The sequence below is a fragment of the Pleuronectes platessa genome, chromosome 1, assembly GCF_947347685.1.
Source record: "Pleuronectes platessa chromosome 1, fPlePla1.1, whole genome shotgun sequence".
Lineage (NCBI taxonomy): Eukaryota > Metazoa > Chordata > Actinopteri > Pleuronectiformes > Pleuronectidae > Pleuronectes > Pleuronectes platessa.
Genome location: NC_070626.1, coordinates 15,765,402 through 15,785,133, shown reverse-complemented (window position 1 = coordinate 15,785,133; position 19,732 = coordinate 15,765,402). Strand labels below are relative to the sequence as shown.

General features: G+C 40.9%; 1 protein-coding gene across 3 annotated transcripts; it reads right to left on the bottom strand.

Moving 5' to 3' along the window:
- Nucleotides 1-34: 34 nt before the first annotated feature.
- rufy2 (RUN and FYVE domain containing 2) lies at nucleotides 35-19,156 on the bottom strand. Of its 3 annotated transcripts, XM_053425977.1 has the most exons (20): nucleotides 18,978-19,156; nucleotides 17,951-18,233; nucleotides 14,575-14,748; nucleotides 14,286-14,403; nucleotides 13,091-13,192; nucleotides 12,067-12,190; nucleotides 11,654-11,718; nucleotides 11,488-11,553; nucleotides 10,817-10,886; nucleotides 10,430-10,531; nucleotides 10,125-10,241; nucleotides 9,936-10,028; nucleotides 9,143-9,217; nucleotides 8,922-9,019; nucleotides 4,662-4,781; nucleotides 4,187-4,316; nucleotides 3,993-4,087; nucleotides 3,421-3,469; nucleotides 3,194-3,274; nucleotides 35-2,324 (listed from the first exon to the last, which is right to left on the bottom strand). In XM_053425977.1, the coding sequence occupies exons 2-20, from the start codon at nucleotides 18,024-18,026 to the stop codon at nucleotides 2,181-2,183; spliced, it is 1,899 nt and encodes a 632-aa protein (XP_053281952.1). In that variant the 5' UTR covers nucleotides 18,027-18,233; nucleotides 18,978-19,156; the 3' UTR covers nucleotides 35-2,180. The 3 variants fall into 3 exon arrangements, with proteins under 3 accessions (XP_053281952.1, XP_053281951.1, XP_053281953.1); XM_053425976.1 differs by lacking the exons at nucleotides 17,951-18,233; nucleotides 18,978-19,156 and adding an exon at nucleotides 16,351-17,001; XM_053425978.1 differs by lacking the exons at nucleotides 35-2,324; nucleotides 3,194-3,274; nucleotides 3,421-3,469; ... (3 more) ...; nucleotides 17,951-18,233; nucleotides 18,978-19,156 and adding exons at nucleotides 5,119-7,014; nucleotides 16,351-17,001.
- Nucleotides 19,157-19,732: the final 576 nt, after the last annotated feature.

The window sequence follows — 19,732 nt, the reverse complement described above, 5'->3', positions numbered from 1 at the left end:
CCTCGCTTGAAATGAAAGTAACCAACACAAATCATCAGAAATATCTTGATTTAATCTGATGCAGTCAAGGCAACATACTAGAGCTGACATTAAAGTGGCAGGATTTAGTAAGCTAAAGGGCCACAGTGATAATCAACACTATGTATACACAACAGACAGTCGTATTAACACTGTACAAGTCCCACTGAAAGCTGGGAGATTTGAAAGAGCCCCGCTGCGCCCAGTGTTTCAGGCCTGAAGACTTCAGGAGCATTTCCATGTACAACTTTTTATGATTACATGATCAAATGTGAGATGATTTATAAATATTTGTGACAAGAGAAACACTTGAAACTGAAATCAACCCAGGTCTGTTTTATCTCATGGCAATGAATACTTACTGTTCTTTAAAAAAAACTGCAGGTTGTAAACATCGTGTAAGAGTACAAAACCAGAATGTGCAGTGGAACTCATAACCTGTCACTGAAACACAGTCATCAGCATCAGCTTCACAACGCTAACACAACGTGTCGCAATCTTTCAATCCTGATTTACGATAAAGAAAACATCGTGTAGAGTTTCAAATATGGTTCTTTCACAACAAATTATATCTAAACTCAAGTTAACAAGGTAAACTCAAAACAAGTTCCCTGGACTCATGGGTATAAAACAGAATTAATTATAAATACGTTAAAATTAATCTATATTACAAGTAATATATATGATTGGAAAGTGTTCAAACATACTTTGTGGCTTTGTCTTCACTAACATCCATCAGTGGTTCCAAGAGCCAGTTGTAGAGACTGACTGATTCAATCAGTTACTAAATATGTGGAGAAGACATCTGTTGCTACGCTTGGTCCTTTAGGCAGAATCCATTAGTTTGTCAAACAGTGACATTTGCCTTTAATGGAGACTGCTTGCCTGGCTAGTATAAGCTAGTGTTGCTACAGTTACAGGGCAAATTTTGGCAACAGGTAGATAATATTCATTGCATTTACACAGGCACAATTAGCACCAGTTTTTAACTGTGTTTAAAAAAAAAACACATCTTTCAGTTCCTATAAACAGGTGTTCTTGGGGAACTAGTCTTGTTCTGGCAGCAACAGAGCGAATGAATGTTCCTGGAACTCGTGTCTCATTACACACTGAACGTTTATGAGGAAAATGTCAGAACACACTGAGGCCCTTGATGATGGCAGAAACAAAATATAATCACGATGCTTTCTGAAACAACTGCACTTAAAACATTGAAAACAAAATAATTTAAGTCATTTTGTGGCACAGTTCAGATTTGAACTTGAGTGAATATACCCAGTTAAAGTTGAATTCAACCCGGCAGGTTGATTCAGTCTGTTGTGCCAGTGTTAACGCTGCCTCACAGTTTGTGTCACTTCTCAAATAAAGGTGATCTGGAGTCAGACTCAACAGTAACAAGGCCACCGTACGGTGGGTATATAAATGATATATAATCTCATGTAATTGGCTGCTTGATGCGTGTAAATAAAACATGTGATTGAAGGTTTGGCTGAGAAAAACATCTGCATTAAGCTGCAGCTGTGCTCATCAGTGCAGTTTCACTATCAGTTCAACGTGAGGTCATTTTCTTATCATCCCACCAGTTAGAGCTTTGAACTTTGTTATATTGTGTTGAGTTTTGGAAAGTGTTGCTGTCCTGTGACCTTTTCATGCTGCCTATGCAAAACTAATGCAACACTCGGACTGAGTTAAAGGCAATTTATACTTTCGTGATCATTGATTTTAAATTCACAGTAAATTAATGGATTAATCTGTAAAACACTTTTATATTTAGTAGAACTAAAGTGACAGAGATGATTGTTTATGATACTGAAGCAGACGCTTCTATTTCCAGCTTGTCAGTTTCCCAGGGAGCAGTCTTTGCCTAAATAGTGAACTGATAGAATATTTGACACAGAAAATAGTGTGCGGACAAAGTAGTGAGTCAGGCCTGAGAGATAAACGACTTTGAGGTGACTGTGTCTTTGATATTCTTCCTTCTTCAACATCCTAGAAGACTGATCAGTTGTCCTTCACATTCATGCACAGGGTCCGTTCCTAGCAGCAAACACTGTTCAGGTCAGTTGGGGCAGTGGGGGGGGGGGGGGGGTCTTACAGGAGGAGGACTGGAGTGTGTCGGCTCTGATAGATGGAAACAGTCCCGGCAGCAGCGTGGGGTGCCCTCACGTAGGATTGGAGGAGCATCGCTGGAGGAGGAGGGCGTGGCAGGTGTCACACACTCGGACTGGTTTTGGTGAGGCAGGCAGAGGAAGCTCGTTGTCAGAGCAACCGTTGCAGAAAATCTCCCCACAGTTCCTACAGTGGTGCTGCAGACAGAGAACCAGTGAGAACCACTACGAAATGCTACTGCTTTGTGTTGGGATTGCAAATATATATCAGCTGTCAAGTTAATCAAGTTTTGATCATTTGATCATTGTACCCTCGGCACCATTGTAAATGAGGGTCTTATTCCTCAATGTGTTTTCCGAGGCTTAAATAAATAAAAAATAAAAAAATCAATCAAAGTTTACTCACTTGTAAATGCATCAACATCCTGCTTTTCATGATGAACACATATATATATATTAGTTAAGAGGCATCTAGCTTGGGATCTCATTAAGCAAGGGATTGTGGACTTCAATGTAAAACCCCCATTAGATTACTGACTCAGTCCCATAGATCTAAGCCTGTGGATTTTCCCTGGAAACTAAAATGACAGCCTTATGTGTCAGTTCAAACTCAGAGGTAGTGAAGACTGAAGGAATTCAATAAAAGGTATTATGTTTATTTTGTCAAGCATATACATTTTTGAGTTATGGCCAAAATATATGTTATGAGGTCACAGAGACCTTTGGCCTCCAAAATCTAATCAGGTAATTCTTCAATTCAGTTATTGAACCAAATGTTATAGAATTCCCTCTGGGTACCGCTGATAAATCACATTCTCAAAATGTGTGCACTGGTGACCTGTGACCCCACAAATCTTATCGGTTAATCTGGAGTTTGAGTGAATCTTTCTGACAAGTTCTACGAGATGCCCCGTGGTGTTCCTGAGAGATCTCATTCAGTTAACATTTAGGTTTATGGGTTAAAGACTGTGGATCGCGGCCTTGGCAACGAACACGGCTCTTCAGATTACATTCGACAGTAGCTGTGACTGAGTGGGATTTTTCAATGCAGAAATAGTAAAACTGACCTTTCTTCTTGAAATGGAAAACTCCTTTTCACAGAGTTTGCACTGGCTGGCTTCCTTGTCCTTCAGCCAAACCTGACCCCCCTGAAACAACACACGTGTCAAACCTCAACACAACAAACTAAACTGACGTTCTCTGAATAATATCTCATCAATCACTCAAGATCTTGCTGAGTGAGTTGGTTTAAATTCAGGATGTTTTTTTTTCTCTTTAACTGAAGCTTCCTTACCTGAAGTGCTTTGTTGGCCTCTTTGATGTCCTCAATCTTCAGTTTGGATCTGATGATGAAGAGAATAAAACAGTGCAGCTTGTTGTGAACACTAGTTTGCAAGATTGAAAAATCTGTGATTTGTTGATATAATTAAGACAGAACAGATTTTGTATCTGGAATAATAATGAAAACAACTTTACACCAATTAGATACATGTTCTTAAAGGGCTGATTTTATATTTTATTTGTAATCCTAACATTGAACTGAGCATTTCAAATCTAACACTGGACATTAAGATTATCTTCTGTCTCTTAAAAAAAAACTAACTTTTTAGTTTCGTTTTTAAATGAATTTTAATTTTTTATCTGTATTTATTTATACATCTTAAGCTATATTCTTTTATTCCATTTATTTATTAAATGATTTACTGAGTTATTTACTTTCTCAGACTTGTGTGCACTTCAATAACTTACATTTATCTCTTATATCAACAGGTGGTGGGTTGTGTTTTTATTGCCTTTATTCTGTTAAGCACTTTGTGTCTGCGTGGTTTAAATGAAAAGAGCATTTGTAATTTGATCATTACGTACTCGCTGAGTTTGGAGCCTAACTCCTCAAGAGCTCGTTCTTGGTCTTCACAGATGGTCTTGAGCTGAATGTTTTCATCCTGGAGACGATGGAATTCCTGGAGAAATAATAAAACATAAACGAGAGAAGACAGGCATCACATACACGATGATATTAAACACTTGGTACGTTTATTTCTTTCTCCCTCTCTCTTTACCTTTTTTAGTCCGTTGATCTGCAGCGCTTCTGTGCTGAGCTCAGCCACCGACTCTCTCTCTCTGTCCAGATCATTTTGTAACGTTTGCCTCCACTCCCTCTCGATCTTCAGGTCGGTCTCCAGCTGCTGGCTGCAGACGCACCACAAACACATACATGCAACGCCAACCAGAGTGAGGAGGACAAACAGAGACAGGGAGATAAATGGAAGCAGATTATGATTTAACACACAGATTTATATTTGTATTAAATGTTTGTCTTGCTTTTTCAAATCACAAGCAACGACTAAAGGAAAGACTCCTACTCTTAAGGGAGACGTGCAACATGAATTAGGGCCATGACAAGTTTCAGTTCTGAGAACATTAACATCAACAGCTGATTTAACACGCTGCACATGTTGTCTAGGCGTTAAATGTTGATTGTCTGTGTAAGCATGATTCTAGCAGTACGTCTTTCTTTGAGGGTTTATTCCTTACAGTTGTCTCTCTCTGTGTTCGATCTGCCGCTGCAGGCTGTCGGCCTTGTTGGCGAAGTCCAGCTTGAAGCGTCGGGTTCCCTCCTCGGCCGACGTGCGGTGCCTCTCAGCCTCCTGTAATCTGCACCATTATAACCAGGGACAAACTCAGGACCAAGGAGAGAAAAAACTGGAGGGGTTGAAGGAGCGATGGATGAGGGTAAATGGAGAAGTTTGGGGGGAAGGACGGCATTGTAATTTGCACTGTTACAACACCGGAGTCAAATTTAAGAGTGCAGGGATGAGAGGCGAACTATGAGCTCAGTGACGAATACAAAGGGCTAATGAGTCCAAAACAAAGACATGTGATAAAAACAATGATAAATCGACTTGAGGCAACTGAATGGACAAGAAACAAAGAGAATAACTAACTGATTCCAGCATCTTTGAGCACTGCGAGGGAAAATTTAGACTTTTGCAATGATATGAGGATTTAAGTTGAGTTTTACTTTAGGTTTTTTGAGCTCCACTTTAAAAATTGCAAATAAATATTATCCACACCAGTTTCCAAACATCTAACTTTATTTGTCATGGTGGTAAAAGACAGTAGTTGTGAGTTTTCACCGGCTGTACAGAGTTTTTATTCTTCTACAAACTGAGATGAGTTGCAGTACTATGCACATAGGTAGGATGATTACGTCCTGGTATATCACAAAAGTCAATAAATATGCAGAGATGAGACAGAACAACACATTCAGGGTCCCTTTGACAGAGGCTGTCTGTTCTGCAGAAACAAAGCACATGAAGCTGCTGGTTCCACTGAGCATCTACAAACTGTGACCTGTGACACCATCTCACAAGGTGTTCAGTTTAGTGGGAATCTTCAGTGAGACAAAGATCAAGAAAGAGATGGTCTGTGTCTGATATCGTTCCCTTGTAATTTACACTCTAATTTGAATGTTCACATTGTAGTGTGATATGTATGCATATAATGACTTCCAAATCTCATCATCCGAAATCATCTTAAATGTTACACACCAGTGATGACACAAAATGAATCAAACTGCTGCTAGTTTACTCACCATTGAGTAAACTATTGTGTGTGTGTGTGTGTTATAACGGGAAATGTGAGTGAATGAGGGAGTGATTTCAGGCACAGTGGGGGTTATCACTGTCAGTCAGAAGCAGGTCGGGAGGTGCAACACATGCAGAGCAAACCAACAACAAACCAGCGACTGACTGTGACAAAAGGCAGTAGAGACACTAGGGTTATAGGTTATATGATGGTTTCCATGTCACCGCTTTCGCTTTGACCTAAACCGTGTCGTCTGCAGTAAGGTGAGAACGGTTCCATCTGCAAAGCACAGTCGCAGCTACTCACAGCTCTCAGCAGAGCCAACATGGATGCCACTACAGGTCGATACGAAAATGATTAGGTTTAAGGGAAGTTCTGAAAAATTGTAGGAAAACACCAGTTCACTCCTTTAGCAAGAAAGTAGAGCACATAATGTGTAACCCCCCCCCCATTAACTTCTATACTACTGTAAACACAACCGTGATTCAACTCTGTCAACCAGCAGCTCTGAAGATCAAGGATAAAACCAGTCAGTAGTTGTTATATGAGCGGGACAGCGCACTGTTATTTATTCTGACTTAGTGTGAACAACAACAACAACAACGACGACGACGACAGCAACGCCTCTTAAATTACAATTCAAAGCCCAAACCATCTGTTATCTTACTGTTAGTGATACTGCATATAGACTGACTACTGGAAGAAAGCCCACCATGTGTATGTGTGTGTGTGTGTGCATGTCTGAGCACGTCAGTTGATAGATAAAGTAGTATGATTATTTTTAAATGTTTTCTTTAAGTTTCTATTAAAGTGTAACTGAGGTAATAATCAGGTATTTACTGTATCGAACTTTGAGGAAAGACTAACAGAGTCTGTCCTCTTTTAGCACAAACCAAGCTGCTAAAGTCGTGTGAATGCAATTTAACTAAAGAAAGATCATGAAACATATTGTGGTGGTCTCGACACGTCCTGGCATTCTGCTGATGATGGCCATGTTTCAATGATGAAATAGGACCAAAACAATGTGTTCCAGTTTCATCTTATCCTGTGGCTGCAGTCAGGCCACAAAACCATCTGAATATCACGTGCAAAACCCCGGAATGTCCCTTTCTTTAGGTCTTCAAGTCCATGTATTAATTGAGTCAGAAAGCAATTGTGTGTCCTTGCGTGCTTGTGTGTGCGCGTCTGTCCTCAGAAGGAGATGTCCTTGACTAGCTCGTACTGATGCTCCGTGTCTGAGCTGGCACACTGAACAAATGACATAGCAAGCGTCCTGGTCTGACTTAGCAGGTCATTATCGCTGCACAGAGGAGCATGGATGGAAATAAGGGAAATAAAAGAAAAATGGAAGTTTCCAGGCAGCAAAATGGAAGGATGAGTGGATGGATGGTGTAAAAGAGGCAAAAGGGAGGGAGGCAAGAAGGAGAAAAAGGAAGGAAGGAGGGAGGGAAGGAAGGAAGGAAGGAAGAAAGGATGTCAATACATCAGTATTTTCGGCCCCGGTTACACTGAACACTTTGAGAAGCTTTTAACATCACGAGCACGACAGGAAGTGCAGATGGAAGGCATCACAACACCAGAATCTGGTTTCAGGCTGCCAGGTTCACTCTGCGATAAGATTTCTGCAGTTTGGATATATTTGCTCTTACAGTGAGTGCATGAGTAATGATAAGAGGTGGGGAGGAGAAGCACAGAAAGGTAATGTGGTCATATAAATGAACACGACTACAGTCTTAAGGTGAATTGTGCAGAAAGCTATACCATCAGCATAAGAGAAGTTTGATCTCTAACGTCAACATGTTCAATTCAAAGAGGGGAATCTATTTCTTATTAGATGCCATGGTAAATAATTTGATTTCAAATAGTTGCTCTAATCACAACATTTTTAACTTCATCAGACTCTTTTCAGTTGCAACAACACAAAACTCGCACTGGAAATCACAAGTGTAACCAGGCTCTGTGTACTTCAAGCCTAAATTTAGAGCAGCAAAAGACATTCACAGCCAATCACAAAGAGGATGGAACAGATTTAAACCAATGGGGGAGGGGAGGGATGGACAGTGTTGACTGTGAGATGATGGGAGTGAGGGGGATCATAAAGTATCAATGAAACAGCAGATTTTAAAATGACTGATGCAGAGATTGAACATGAAAATATCTGGAGCGCATCTTATCAGACAAGATTAATTAAGGACTTAAGGGATTCCACAGTGAAGCTACAACTCAGACACATCTCTTGTAATTGATGTAGTTAGTAGGCGAAGGCGAAGGCCTAACAACAGCTACATTCATTCGTTTCCTTGATTCATAGAAAAGTTTTACATTTTTGCCTTTCTTGCCCCTCCATCTACACAATAACCAAAAAGGACCAAGTTAAAATATGATTTTAAACACTTAAAATCCTTACAATTGAAAAGGGTTTGAATTATTTCTGAATCCATTGTGATCACCAGTTAATGATTAAGTGTTAATGGAAGCAACTCAAAGTCTCCACTAAAAGAGACCAGCTCTGCTAACATCACAAGGAATGAATGCCTGAGACAAACCTAAGAAATCTGGTATTTTACATAACAAAGACCAGATGCTTGATGGCTGTAGCTACTGTTTAAACTACCATCTACAACATATGTCACACTAGACAATGCTGGTTTCAGCTCAGCAGCTAAAACTCTTACCAATCAAATCCCACATTGCAATGTCAGTTTAAAAACCTGCTTGAAGTCACTTTGAGTGGGTTTGTAGTGTCACTGTGAGAGACATGGTGCGTGCAGGACACACAGCAGATAAACAAGCCTGATAGAAAGCCTCCTAACTTCAGTCTGACTACCAGTGATGGACCAGAAGGCTCAAATACTTTTCCCCATGTTTTTCCCAATTCTTTTCCGCTTATCTGTGTAGATAAACTATGCATAGCTCTTATTAATATGCATTATTCAAAACCATTTAAGATAGAAACCTTACAAGAAAGTTTGGATGGAGAGGTATTCCTCTCCATCCCCAAATTTTGGGTTATGAGGTCATTGTCAATGCAGTTAAAAGGGTTTTGAGATCATTGAACTTTCTTAAAGGCTTTTGTGTATTTTCAGCTAAATAAAAACAAAAACTATGGGCCAAAGAACAGACAGCGTGGTTCAAGCGGCTGGATGTAATGAGGAGACACATGGGACAGAGAGGGTTTCCTGTATAGATCAGTGTGTGGGCTCTCACCTTTGCTCCAGCTGCTTCATGGTGGCAGTGATCTGATTGGTCTTCTCCTCCAGACGGCTGATCATATCGTTCTTCTGCTGCATCTCCTCATCGGACGACTAAGAAATACAGTTACTGGCTGTCATTAATGTAGTAGTAAAAAAAGGTTACAATATTTCTTCTTCTTCATTAATGTTACAGTTGATATGATGTTGGGTGTGAGTGTGTGCTTGTGTGTGTACCTGCATCTTGTGGTACAGTTCTACATTGATGGATTTGACCTCATCCAGTTGATGTCTCAGTCCAATCAGTGTGTCCTGTTGGTCGAAAGCAAAGGTCATAGCTGTGTTGTGGCCCAGTTCTGGCTGCACTGTTCACACTATCATGCTTCTGATTTTCTACAGCAGTTAAACTGAAGTGATATAACTTCTGATTTATCTTAGATTTTTTTATGCTTCCCTTTCTTTCACGTTTCATTCATGAATTCACTTAATTATCCCAGGAAGACTGATCTCAGCACTGATAATTACTTTTGGAGTTTAGGTGTTAGGTGTTAAATTTCATGCAGCAATATTGCAAGCTGAAATAAAAATAGGTCAACCTTCATGTAGCAACACACAACATAAATACACCCCCAGTGATAAAGATGCAGGCATTATTTTCCAGTCTGACACCTGCCGAAATGCACCTGCGGATATGCTTTAATGATCCCAGCAGCTTCCCTGAAAAAGTCATGATGAAGCCATCATGGCATCATCTGTATGTCACGGCTTGGCTACAAATGTCAGCTGGGGGTGTTTAAGGGGGACAGAGTTCACAGGGTTGGTGGTGAGAGGCCTGTCACTGGTGGCAGTACCAGAGAGACGAGCACAAGATCACTGCCTCAGCCTCACATGCACACAGGTCTGGCATGGCTGTACGTTATTGATTCATGTTTTGTGATTGCATTCAGTTGGTCACTCTGTAGGTCGCTGTGGAGACTTACAGCATCCTTTCTGAACTGTAGTGAAAAATTTAAATGGAGGTAAGTCAAACCTGTTTTTCGTGAATATCTTTCTCCAGAAGTTTCATGGCCAGCTCCATTTCCTGTTTCATTGACACCTGGACTACTAACTCATTCTCCACATCCTATAGAAATACGACAAAAATACATAAATACTGATTATTACACAGTCAGCATGTACAACATATGTATTTTTTATTACAGAGCAGCTGTAGTGTGACCTGTCTGAGCTGACACTCCTCCTTCAGCTGTCTCTGAGCCTCGTTGAACATCTCATCCAAACCCTGACGAGACTGTTTGTAAGTGTCTCTCTCCAACGACACATCACCTTGGGTCACCTAGAAAAACAACATGTACAAGGTTTATATCTACGGGTTATACATTTCACTTTTATTTGCAAAATCTGTACTAAAACCGCACGTACGTGTTTGTGTGTGTGTGTGTGTGTGTGTGCGTGCGCGTGCGTGCGTGCGTGCGTGCGTGCGTGCGTGCGTGTGTGTGTGTGCGTGTGTGTGCGTGTGTGTACCTCTAAATGTTGTTGTGCCTTCAGCAGAATGATGCTGTTCTCACTCCTCAGCTGCTGGTTCTCTTCCTGCAGTTTGATGATGTTGTTCTTGGCTATGGCTAACTGCACATACACACATGAAGAAACATATAATGAATGTAGAAAATTAATAATGCCAGTAACAACATAAATAAATTATATAATGATCTTTGACTGACTAGTTTAACATAGTTAGAGCAATGTAGTCATGAAGTAAGTATGGCACGGGGGAAAACAAAAAAGTTGGAGTATTGATTGTCTGACTCTGGACATAAACACATGTTTTATATTTAATACTTAACAGCTGATTTTACAGTTTCCTCTTTCATCTCCACTCTAATATACTGATATACGGAATGTCAGTCTCGCCTCTTCTATGAGTTTAGAGTTGGACTTTTCCATATTGTCCACTCTGCCTTGAAGACCATGGACTGTGGAGCTAGACGTACAAATACAAAGAAAAAAGATCAACATTTATTATAATTAAACTCATTTCAAGTCTCAAAGAGATTATTGTTCCATAATTGATATAGTAGTTGTGGTACAATTTACAGCTGAGGTGGTCAAATTGCTAAATATCATTCACAGGTTAAAAGGACCAAAGTACCATAGTTAGCTGGCCTATGTTATCTCTAATTCAGGTTTTTAGCTTCATAGCATCTTCAAATTTGAACGATTATTCACCAAAGCAGCAGATTAACTTCATTTAAGCCAGATTCCAGTTTTGTGAGAAGTGGAATATTAGAAAGACGAAAATGTGACTAAAATCAACTTTGTTTTACTGAATCTCTCAAAAACAACCAGACTGGTTACAAATTAACGTTACTGGCTCTATTTCAACAGCTTTCTAGCCTTCTACCTCAAAGCATCATAACATAACTCACACATTAAGACATTCTACAGAGGTAAAGTAAAATGTGAGGAGGAAATAAAGGAAACAATCTGCCATTGTTACAGTTTCAAACACACTCCATTTCATCTCCATGAATTCTGGAGAAATCCCTGAATGCAGCTCTGTTTTCAACAAACAAATGTCTTACTTGAGTTGTCGATTCAGTTCCTCTACATAGTTCTTCTGATCCAGGATGGATGAAATCTGGCTATTCCTGTTGTCATGGAAACGGACAGAAAATAAGAGTACTGCAGCAAACTTATTAGGGGGGCCCGGAGTATTTGATAAACTGGAGAGACAATGACCGATCATACCTCTCCTCGCTCCTGTAATCATCTATGTCGTTTTTCAAGTACATTGAGAAATCAATCACCCCGACCTAAAAGAAAACCATTAAACATAAAACATGAGTAAAAGCTTGGCTGATATCTTTCACAGTGGAAGGAAACATCTACTGAGAGTGGGAGTGTTTGCACAACTACTGATCTCGTGAATTGTGTCAGTAGGAACTTAGCTGCTGTAACACACCAGAACAAACATAGAAATTAGGTTTTTCACAGTTTTCACACAAGACAGTGACGTCAAACAGTTCACATGTGATCAGCCACTATTAAATCCTAATAATAGTTTATAAATTTAAGCTTAAAGGTGTACATTTCCATTATTAAATTTGTAAAAAGATCTACGCATAGCAAATGGCCAAATATGATTCCAGCAAAGTGATCACCTGAGAGTCCAGGTCCTCGCCTTTGACACAAAGGTTGGCGTCGATGACGTTCAGGCCCACCAGCAGGCCCACAATCACTGCTCCCTCCTCCTCCAGCATCAGTGCTGAATTCTCATAGAAATCACTGCGGAGGAAGAGACACTAGGTTATAATAAACACACGGTTTCTGTAATCAAAGTTGTTTCTAAAAATATATATGTTTATTCTACAAAACAAGTCGAATGTACCTATTGCCATACACCAGTGGTCACCAACCTTTTCGAGCCCAAGGTCACTCTTTAACTCCAAACGTAAGCCAAGATCTACCATTCTGATATCTTCCAAAAATAACCACTTAGGAGGGTCATAATTAAAAAAAATTGCAATTTCTGTTAAAGGTTGAATGTACAATAAATAAATATACACAAAAAAAATGTTAAACTAACTATTCAATGCACAATATTACAAATTATATGATCGTTTCCTTGTATGAAAGTAGTCCCTATAACTCAAATAAATAGCAGTACTACACAGTATGAAGCCGTGCATCTTCCGCTTTTGCCAATATTTCAAAATAAAGTTTTTTAAACAAGGGAATGGATTTCATCAACAGAAACGCTTGAGTGCTTTTATTTTGAAAAGGCATACAGAAAGTGTTGCAACCATTTGTTTGTGACATAAAATCGTCAGATAAACATTAAAACTCAGGTGAAAGATAATTTTCTGAGGTTTATTCTGCTGTGAGCCACAATGTTTATCTGTCTATGACAAAAATGCATTTACAACACTTTCCGAACCCATTTCAAAGTAAAAGCACTACAGCGTTTCACTTTCTGAATCCACTCATTTGTTCCAACGGGGCTTTGATTGTTATCGACAGAAACGTAGAGTCCTGACATTTAGTTTAGTTCATAAACCAACTTGTTCTGTAGTGGAAACACAGCGCATTTGAAAAACAGACAACTGACACACAGCTGGTCTGCAGGTTGGGTTGGCGACCACTGCCATACACCTTGATTGTGTTTTTTTTATTATGTGTGTGTACCTGAGGACGTCTTTTCTGGTGATGAGGAGTCGCAGATAGTCAGCCAACCGTTTCTGCATGAGGGCCAGACGCAGCCACGCTCTGGCCCTTCCTAGAGGAGTCCTGGATGACAACACACACACACGTACATACACATTAATTGTAAGTTTTTTTTTTTCTTGAAAGTCTGCGAGGCTTTTGATTTGTGGTAGTTTGGACATAGTTACTTAATTTTTTCTTCCGGTCTCTCATAACTTGAACAGAACAACATATTCATTTAATAAAATTTTAGCAATGACCTTTTCAACAGATTCCTTCCCCCTGATCTCAGCATTTAATACCGTCTGCAGTTGTGTGGGCACATCCAATTCCACTCAGGGAGTGATTTTGTTCCATAGCCTTATCCTAGAGAATAACTGCAGTTCAGGAAAAGTCTGCACTGTCTTGTCACTAACCTTTGGGCCCATACTTATTTTTGAAAAACGATGCTCTGTGTCTGTGACACAGCAAAGGGTCTGACTCAGCACCAGTAAAGGAAACCAACACAGTTCTTCATCTAGAACAACACAACTGTTCCCCATTTTACTGGATCTGACGAGACCTGAATATTACTCATTTGATTCTCGTGAAAGCTCGGCTATACAGCGACAGATGACTGGATAACAAAGTAAAGCATGAAATGTAAATCATGTGCATGAATGAGCAAGAGCAAGAGCCTGCTTATTACAGCCGCTGGATGACAGCTTGAATATTAACATAGGATGCACCAGCAGGGTTTTTGATGTGGCTATGTTGACACACCATGAACATTAGACATTAGCGACACACTTTTGTGTTCTTGTTAGTCATTGTCACAGCAGTAATAAGATACACAAGGTGACAAATGGTAAATATAGAACTGCAACATTACAGATACTGATTTTAAAAGTGTCCTTTCCCCAAAACTGGCAATATAATGAGTGTTAATACTGACTTTTCTTGTAACAGCTTTGGGAAATGCATGTACACAGGTTTCTACGAAGAACTTGTGACTAGGAGGAAAAGTGAGGCAGCGGCGAGGGGAAAGGTGAAGTGAAAATAAATGGCAATCAGGTACTTCCCTAATCTGGTTCTCATGTTGCACATGGTTATGGGAGGAGTATGTGCAGATGCTTTGGCTCATGTTCTTCTACCAGGATGTTGTACGTGTGTGAGTGCACAGAGATGTATTCCTTACTTTAGTCCAGGCAGGTCTCGTACAGAGGCTGAAATCTCTGCTGCTTCCGGACACAGTTTCTCCACCAGCTCCAGTGGACCCCACAGGGACTTGTTAAAGCCCAGAAAGGACTTCTTCACTGGAGATAGGAGAGACGGAGAGGAAGAGTCAAACACCTGAGGAAGGCACATGCACGCACGTTTCTGCTTCTTGCACATGAAATACGAATAGCAACGGGGGTAGCACACATAAACACACCAACACAGCACCCACACCTGACACCATTTAAAACAGCCTTTCTCCTTCTTACCCTTGAGGCCATGTTTGAGACAGTGCTCCATGACAACAAAGAACTGCTGCAGGGGCGGGTAGTCTGAGTCCAGTGTGCGTCCGAAGCTCAGAGCCGACTCGATCAGGCCTTTAATGCTCAGCTTGGCCATGTTCAGCAGGTTGGCTCGCTCCATGGTCATGGGGTCTCGCAGGGCTTCAGGACAAGAACACAAACACATGAATTAAACATAGAACAGACACAGTCTTACTATAGGGAGGCTTAATGAATATAATGCAAATGAAGCAAAGGGAAACTCCACACCACACATCAATGTACATTTACATTTCTGTGTGAGGTCAGTGCAGTTGAGCAGAGCTACAGACAAAAGAAGAAACAGATCACAAATTGTAATCACCTTTCTGAAGCTGGACATTAATTAGCCTTTGAATAACAAATTCAACACTGAGTAGCTACATTCTTCTAGCATTTCCGTTAGAACTGTTGAGATAACAAAATTACAAAACTGGGCCTGACAGTAACAAATCCAGTCTGTCGATAGTATAACTACAATAAACTGCTGCTACAACTGACAAAAGAAAATGCTAAAACTCATTTTTTTTAATATGACCCTCTGCACTCCAGCAGTCCACCCACTCAGAGCTTTCTGTTTTTAGATTATCTCCTCAGGACTATGGTGGTGTGGACAAAATGAATGACAGATCAACTTTCCTGTTAATTTTGTAGCACTTGTTAGGGTGGAACGACTTGTGGACCTGTTATTGTTATTAGTTTTGTGACGTCATATAGTCCAAGTTAAAGTTCCACTCAGTTTCAACCTGACCCGAGGTGAAGTCGAAAGTCACTCACTACTCACTCTATAATCCACAGTGTAGAAACGCCTAAGGCAAGAGGAATAGTTAATTATTGATTTCGGACATAACCCAGCTTTAATCAACCAGAGAGATCTAGGTGTTCAGAAGCTTTAACAACTTCCATTAGACAAAACCTCCCAGGTCAGAGGTTAATGTACAGACAAACACCAGAAGGGCACAGACATTAGACAAATGTCCTGGAGGAAGCCAGCGAATCAAAACAAGATGTTTTGGGAGTTGCACGACTGTCAGGTGTCCATGTAAAAGAGTCCTGAGGTTTCAGTGGAAAAAAATAATAACACAACCACTTCCTGCAACCGTAAAACTGACTTTGTGATCTAGGATTTAATGTAACTCAATTCATGTGTCTGTTAAATTCTGTGATGTGCATATGAAAGCAGTCAGAAAACTAAGCATGTTTTTGAGCGTTTAAGGGCTGGTGGCTGATGGGAAACAATGCACAGTGGAGCTCCTGCATTTGAATTATAAAATGATCACTGGGGTCAAAAACATACAGAGCTAACAGCACAGTGTGAAAAGACATGTCAACATAATGTTCTCCAATTAAAAAACAAGCTTCACATTGTCTTCCTCAGCATGTGATGCCTCAGGCAGAGAAGCTGTGTGAAACAACAGCAGCACTCTGCTAACAGATGAGGATGCATCATGACACCATGACAGCAGAGCTCATCCATTCAAAAACAATTGTCCACACACAGACAGTGGTGAGGTTCTGTGAGATGATCACACAGACAGTGGGTTTGTCACAACTGTGCTGCATTGACCTACTGACAAGTGAATAATGAGTATTCTGTGTACATCGACTGGTCAGGGTTAAATACATGAAACGATCAGTTACTGGGTGTTATCAGATCTGTTATTATTAACCAGGGACCATCCAACACACACACACACCCCTCACGTCCCCAGATGGCTGCTCTACCTTGAACGGCCCACTCCCCGGGCAGAGAAGCTCTGTGCTCGGACACTTTGGGCAGGACGTGAATGCTGCCTGAGATGGTCTCAGACGCTTTTCTGGCCAAAGCGAAAATCGGAGCCTGCCATCTTCCGTCTCCTCCTCCTCCTCCTCCTCTCACTGTGCTGCCACTGTTAGCTTTGTCCGCGGCGGCAGCAGCGCATTTCTCCTCCTGCAGCCTCAGGATCCCGAACACCTGAGCCTTCTCCTTGGAGCTGTCCGCCTCCGACAGAGCCAGGTCCTGCTCGGCGGACGATGCCATGTTCACGGACCTCCTCGGACGAGTGAGCGCAGCTGAACGCGGGGGCCGAGTGTGACAACACACCGGTAGATTGACGGTTGGCTAACCGAGCTGTCTTGGGCGTACAACTCTAGCGGGCCACCATTAGCACGAGAATACCTGTGAGAGCACCGCCGGCCGAAGCGATGACAGGTCTAGATGTCGTGTTTAAAAAAACGGTTGTGTCACGCGGGCTCAGCAGAGACAGCGGTCGGTGGTGGACGTCAGCACCGGGGGACACAGCGCGGGGAGCCGCTGCTTGGAGAACGGCCCCTCTCCGTACATAGTGGCGGACCGGAGGTTTGTTTACAGCCGGCAGAGATCAGCGGGGCTCGGCTGCTGCTGCTCACGGTCCCGCTGCACCCTCCGGAGGGAGGGGCGGGGTCTAAACGCTCACAGGGCACAAAGGAAAACTACGTAATGGTTTCACGGCCCTGCCCAGGACCTGCTGCCCCCTGCTGCTGGAAGTCAGAACAACACCTTGCTCCAGAGAATCACAGGCAGAATCGGTTTGAGGGAATCTGACTCCGGTTTTATATCGATCTCACTGCGCAGCTTATAACTCGAGTCATAAGTGAAAGAGTGGTACAAAAATACTTAAAATGATAGATGGGTGGGAGGAGAGAATGTAGTTTCCACACTTAGTCATCCACACAGATCAGGCTGTGTAGCCGTTTAAAGACTTATGAAGGTCTGTGGAATGTCCCACCTACATCTTCAAGATTAGCTAATTCTGTGGAATCATTCAAAATCCCTCTAAGAACACAGCTGTTTATGCACTTCATTAGACTGTGTTGTTATTGTTAGTGTGTGTGTGGTTTTGTATGTTTTTATATCCGTATGATGTAACTCTGTTTTTTAAACTGGCCTTGTAAAGCACTTGTGACTCTTGTCTGTAAAAAGTAAATACACTTTGATCACTTACTTACAAACTTAATAGTCAATAGACAATTTTCTCTATACATGAGCAACATGTTGTTCCTCTACTCCTTAATATCAAAAATGAATCTGTTCTGGAAAAGGAAATACTAATCATTCAAATCAAAATAAAAGTGGTGGTAGAAGTATTATTATTATTATATAATTGTTTTACTTCTCCACATTATTGTGACAGTCATAGTTACTTGGCAAATTAAGATTTTTCATATCCCATATATCATATATTTTTCAGTCCCCCAGCATTTATAAACATTTAAAAGATGATTTTTAACGCATTTGCTATATCAGGTCATAATATCACCTTTAAACAGATACGATTATTCATTCAAATAGCAATAATCCACTTACTTTGGCTGTAGGCTAACCGCTCCATGCTCTCACTATGAGTGATGCCCCAGCGGTGAAGACTCTGAGGGGAGTACATGATGGGTGGGATTCTCCACTGTCCACTGCCTCGGTACAGAGGTTATGGATCAAGCAGACCGCAGAGTCCTGTCTGGTCTAGAATAAACTGGTGTGACTCAGTCAGGTTTACGTGGATACTGGTTCCAGATATGGTGTCTTCCGGTTTGTTCTGGATTTGCCCCAGTTTCCACATATGATGGGCTTCTACTGAGCTGGACAGGGATGTCTGGAACAGAACAGACAGTGGAGACATCAGAGAGAGTGAGACTGCATAAGACTCATCATAGTTGGTAATGACATGCAAACTCTTTTCTTTTTGAAGACCACAATGTCACTGTAGAGCACATACCTCCTTATGAAATAACACATTAAAACACTAGATCCAGACTTTTACTTGGATCTGCTCCAAATTGCACACACATAAATTTCAGTCCCCTAAACATAAATGTTTTTGTCCGTCATGATACTTGAATAATTTTTTGAAAAATCAATGAAAATATTGAAAAAATGTTAATAGTTCTTCCTTTGGACATGCCCCACCACAAGACAAACTGAACACACAAAATCTCACGTAGATCAGTTGAGTATAGGTGGCGAGGGGGTAAAACTAGGATAGCTAATCAACAGGCAACAGGATGTGCAGATGCAAATGATTATGATATAGACAAGAGAAGCTGTTTTGCAAAGAACTAGCCATCTTGGCCCACCCAATTCCAGAGCTCTTTTTATAGCATAATTTAAATGTAATTCATGGATGAAAATGAGATACTTAAGCTGCAACATTTCCTCAAAATACACTTTCTCTTCTTCACATCTCCTCACCTATCCATACAAACTCAATTCACATATTCACACCCTACAGTGTTATAAATAATATATGCATAAAGGCTCTTCCCTCAGATACACTCTACTTCATGACGAAAAAGTAAAGCCACAACCAAAACTTACATTTTCTTTACCAAACATTTACCTTATTTCTGAGTAGTAGCTTGTGAGGATTATATCCAGTGGGCCTCACCCTCACCATGTCATGAATGAAAAGGCCTCCAGCCGCACTGCCTGTACAATGATAGATCGATAACAACACACGAGACAGACTGTGTCGACAGCTCACTGCATTACCACAGTCATTTCCCTTTTCCCCTCTTTTGTTTTATCTTGTTCTGTTTCACTTCTTCTGTTATACTCTCTCTCTCTCTCTCTCTCTCTCTCTCTCTCTCTCTCTCTCTCTCTCTCTCTCTCTCTCTCTAATAGCTGAGGGCTGACCAGAGTCATATGACCACTAACGCTGGCTGAACGCTGGCCGAGATCATTCTCTACATAATTCCGGATGTGGCTGCGGTGATGTCAATGTCCATTTCTTTTCTGTGTATTTGTTTTTCATAGTGAATGAACTTTTTCCTTATAAACACTCACTTTTTCTAAGTGTGTTTTTATTTATATCCTCTGACATTTGACCTAATATTTGGCTTTAGTTGTTTTTTTTCTACTCTGGATGGAAGCGAATATATGTAATCCTCTTCATCATGTTGTTGTCCTTCTGCAGGTTTAACTGCCTGTGTTACTTTGATGCTGCATTTCTGCCAATTTGTCCGTAGGCAATACAGAAACACATTCAGAAATTCAACCATAATGACATTATAATACTAAAAAGTAATCGATTTTAGTTTGTGATAATTCTAATTCTAATAAAATGGATCGGTATTTTGCAGCTTCTAAGAGCTC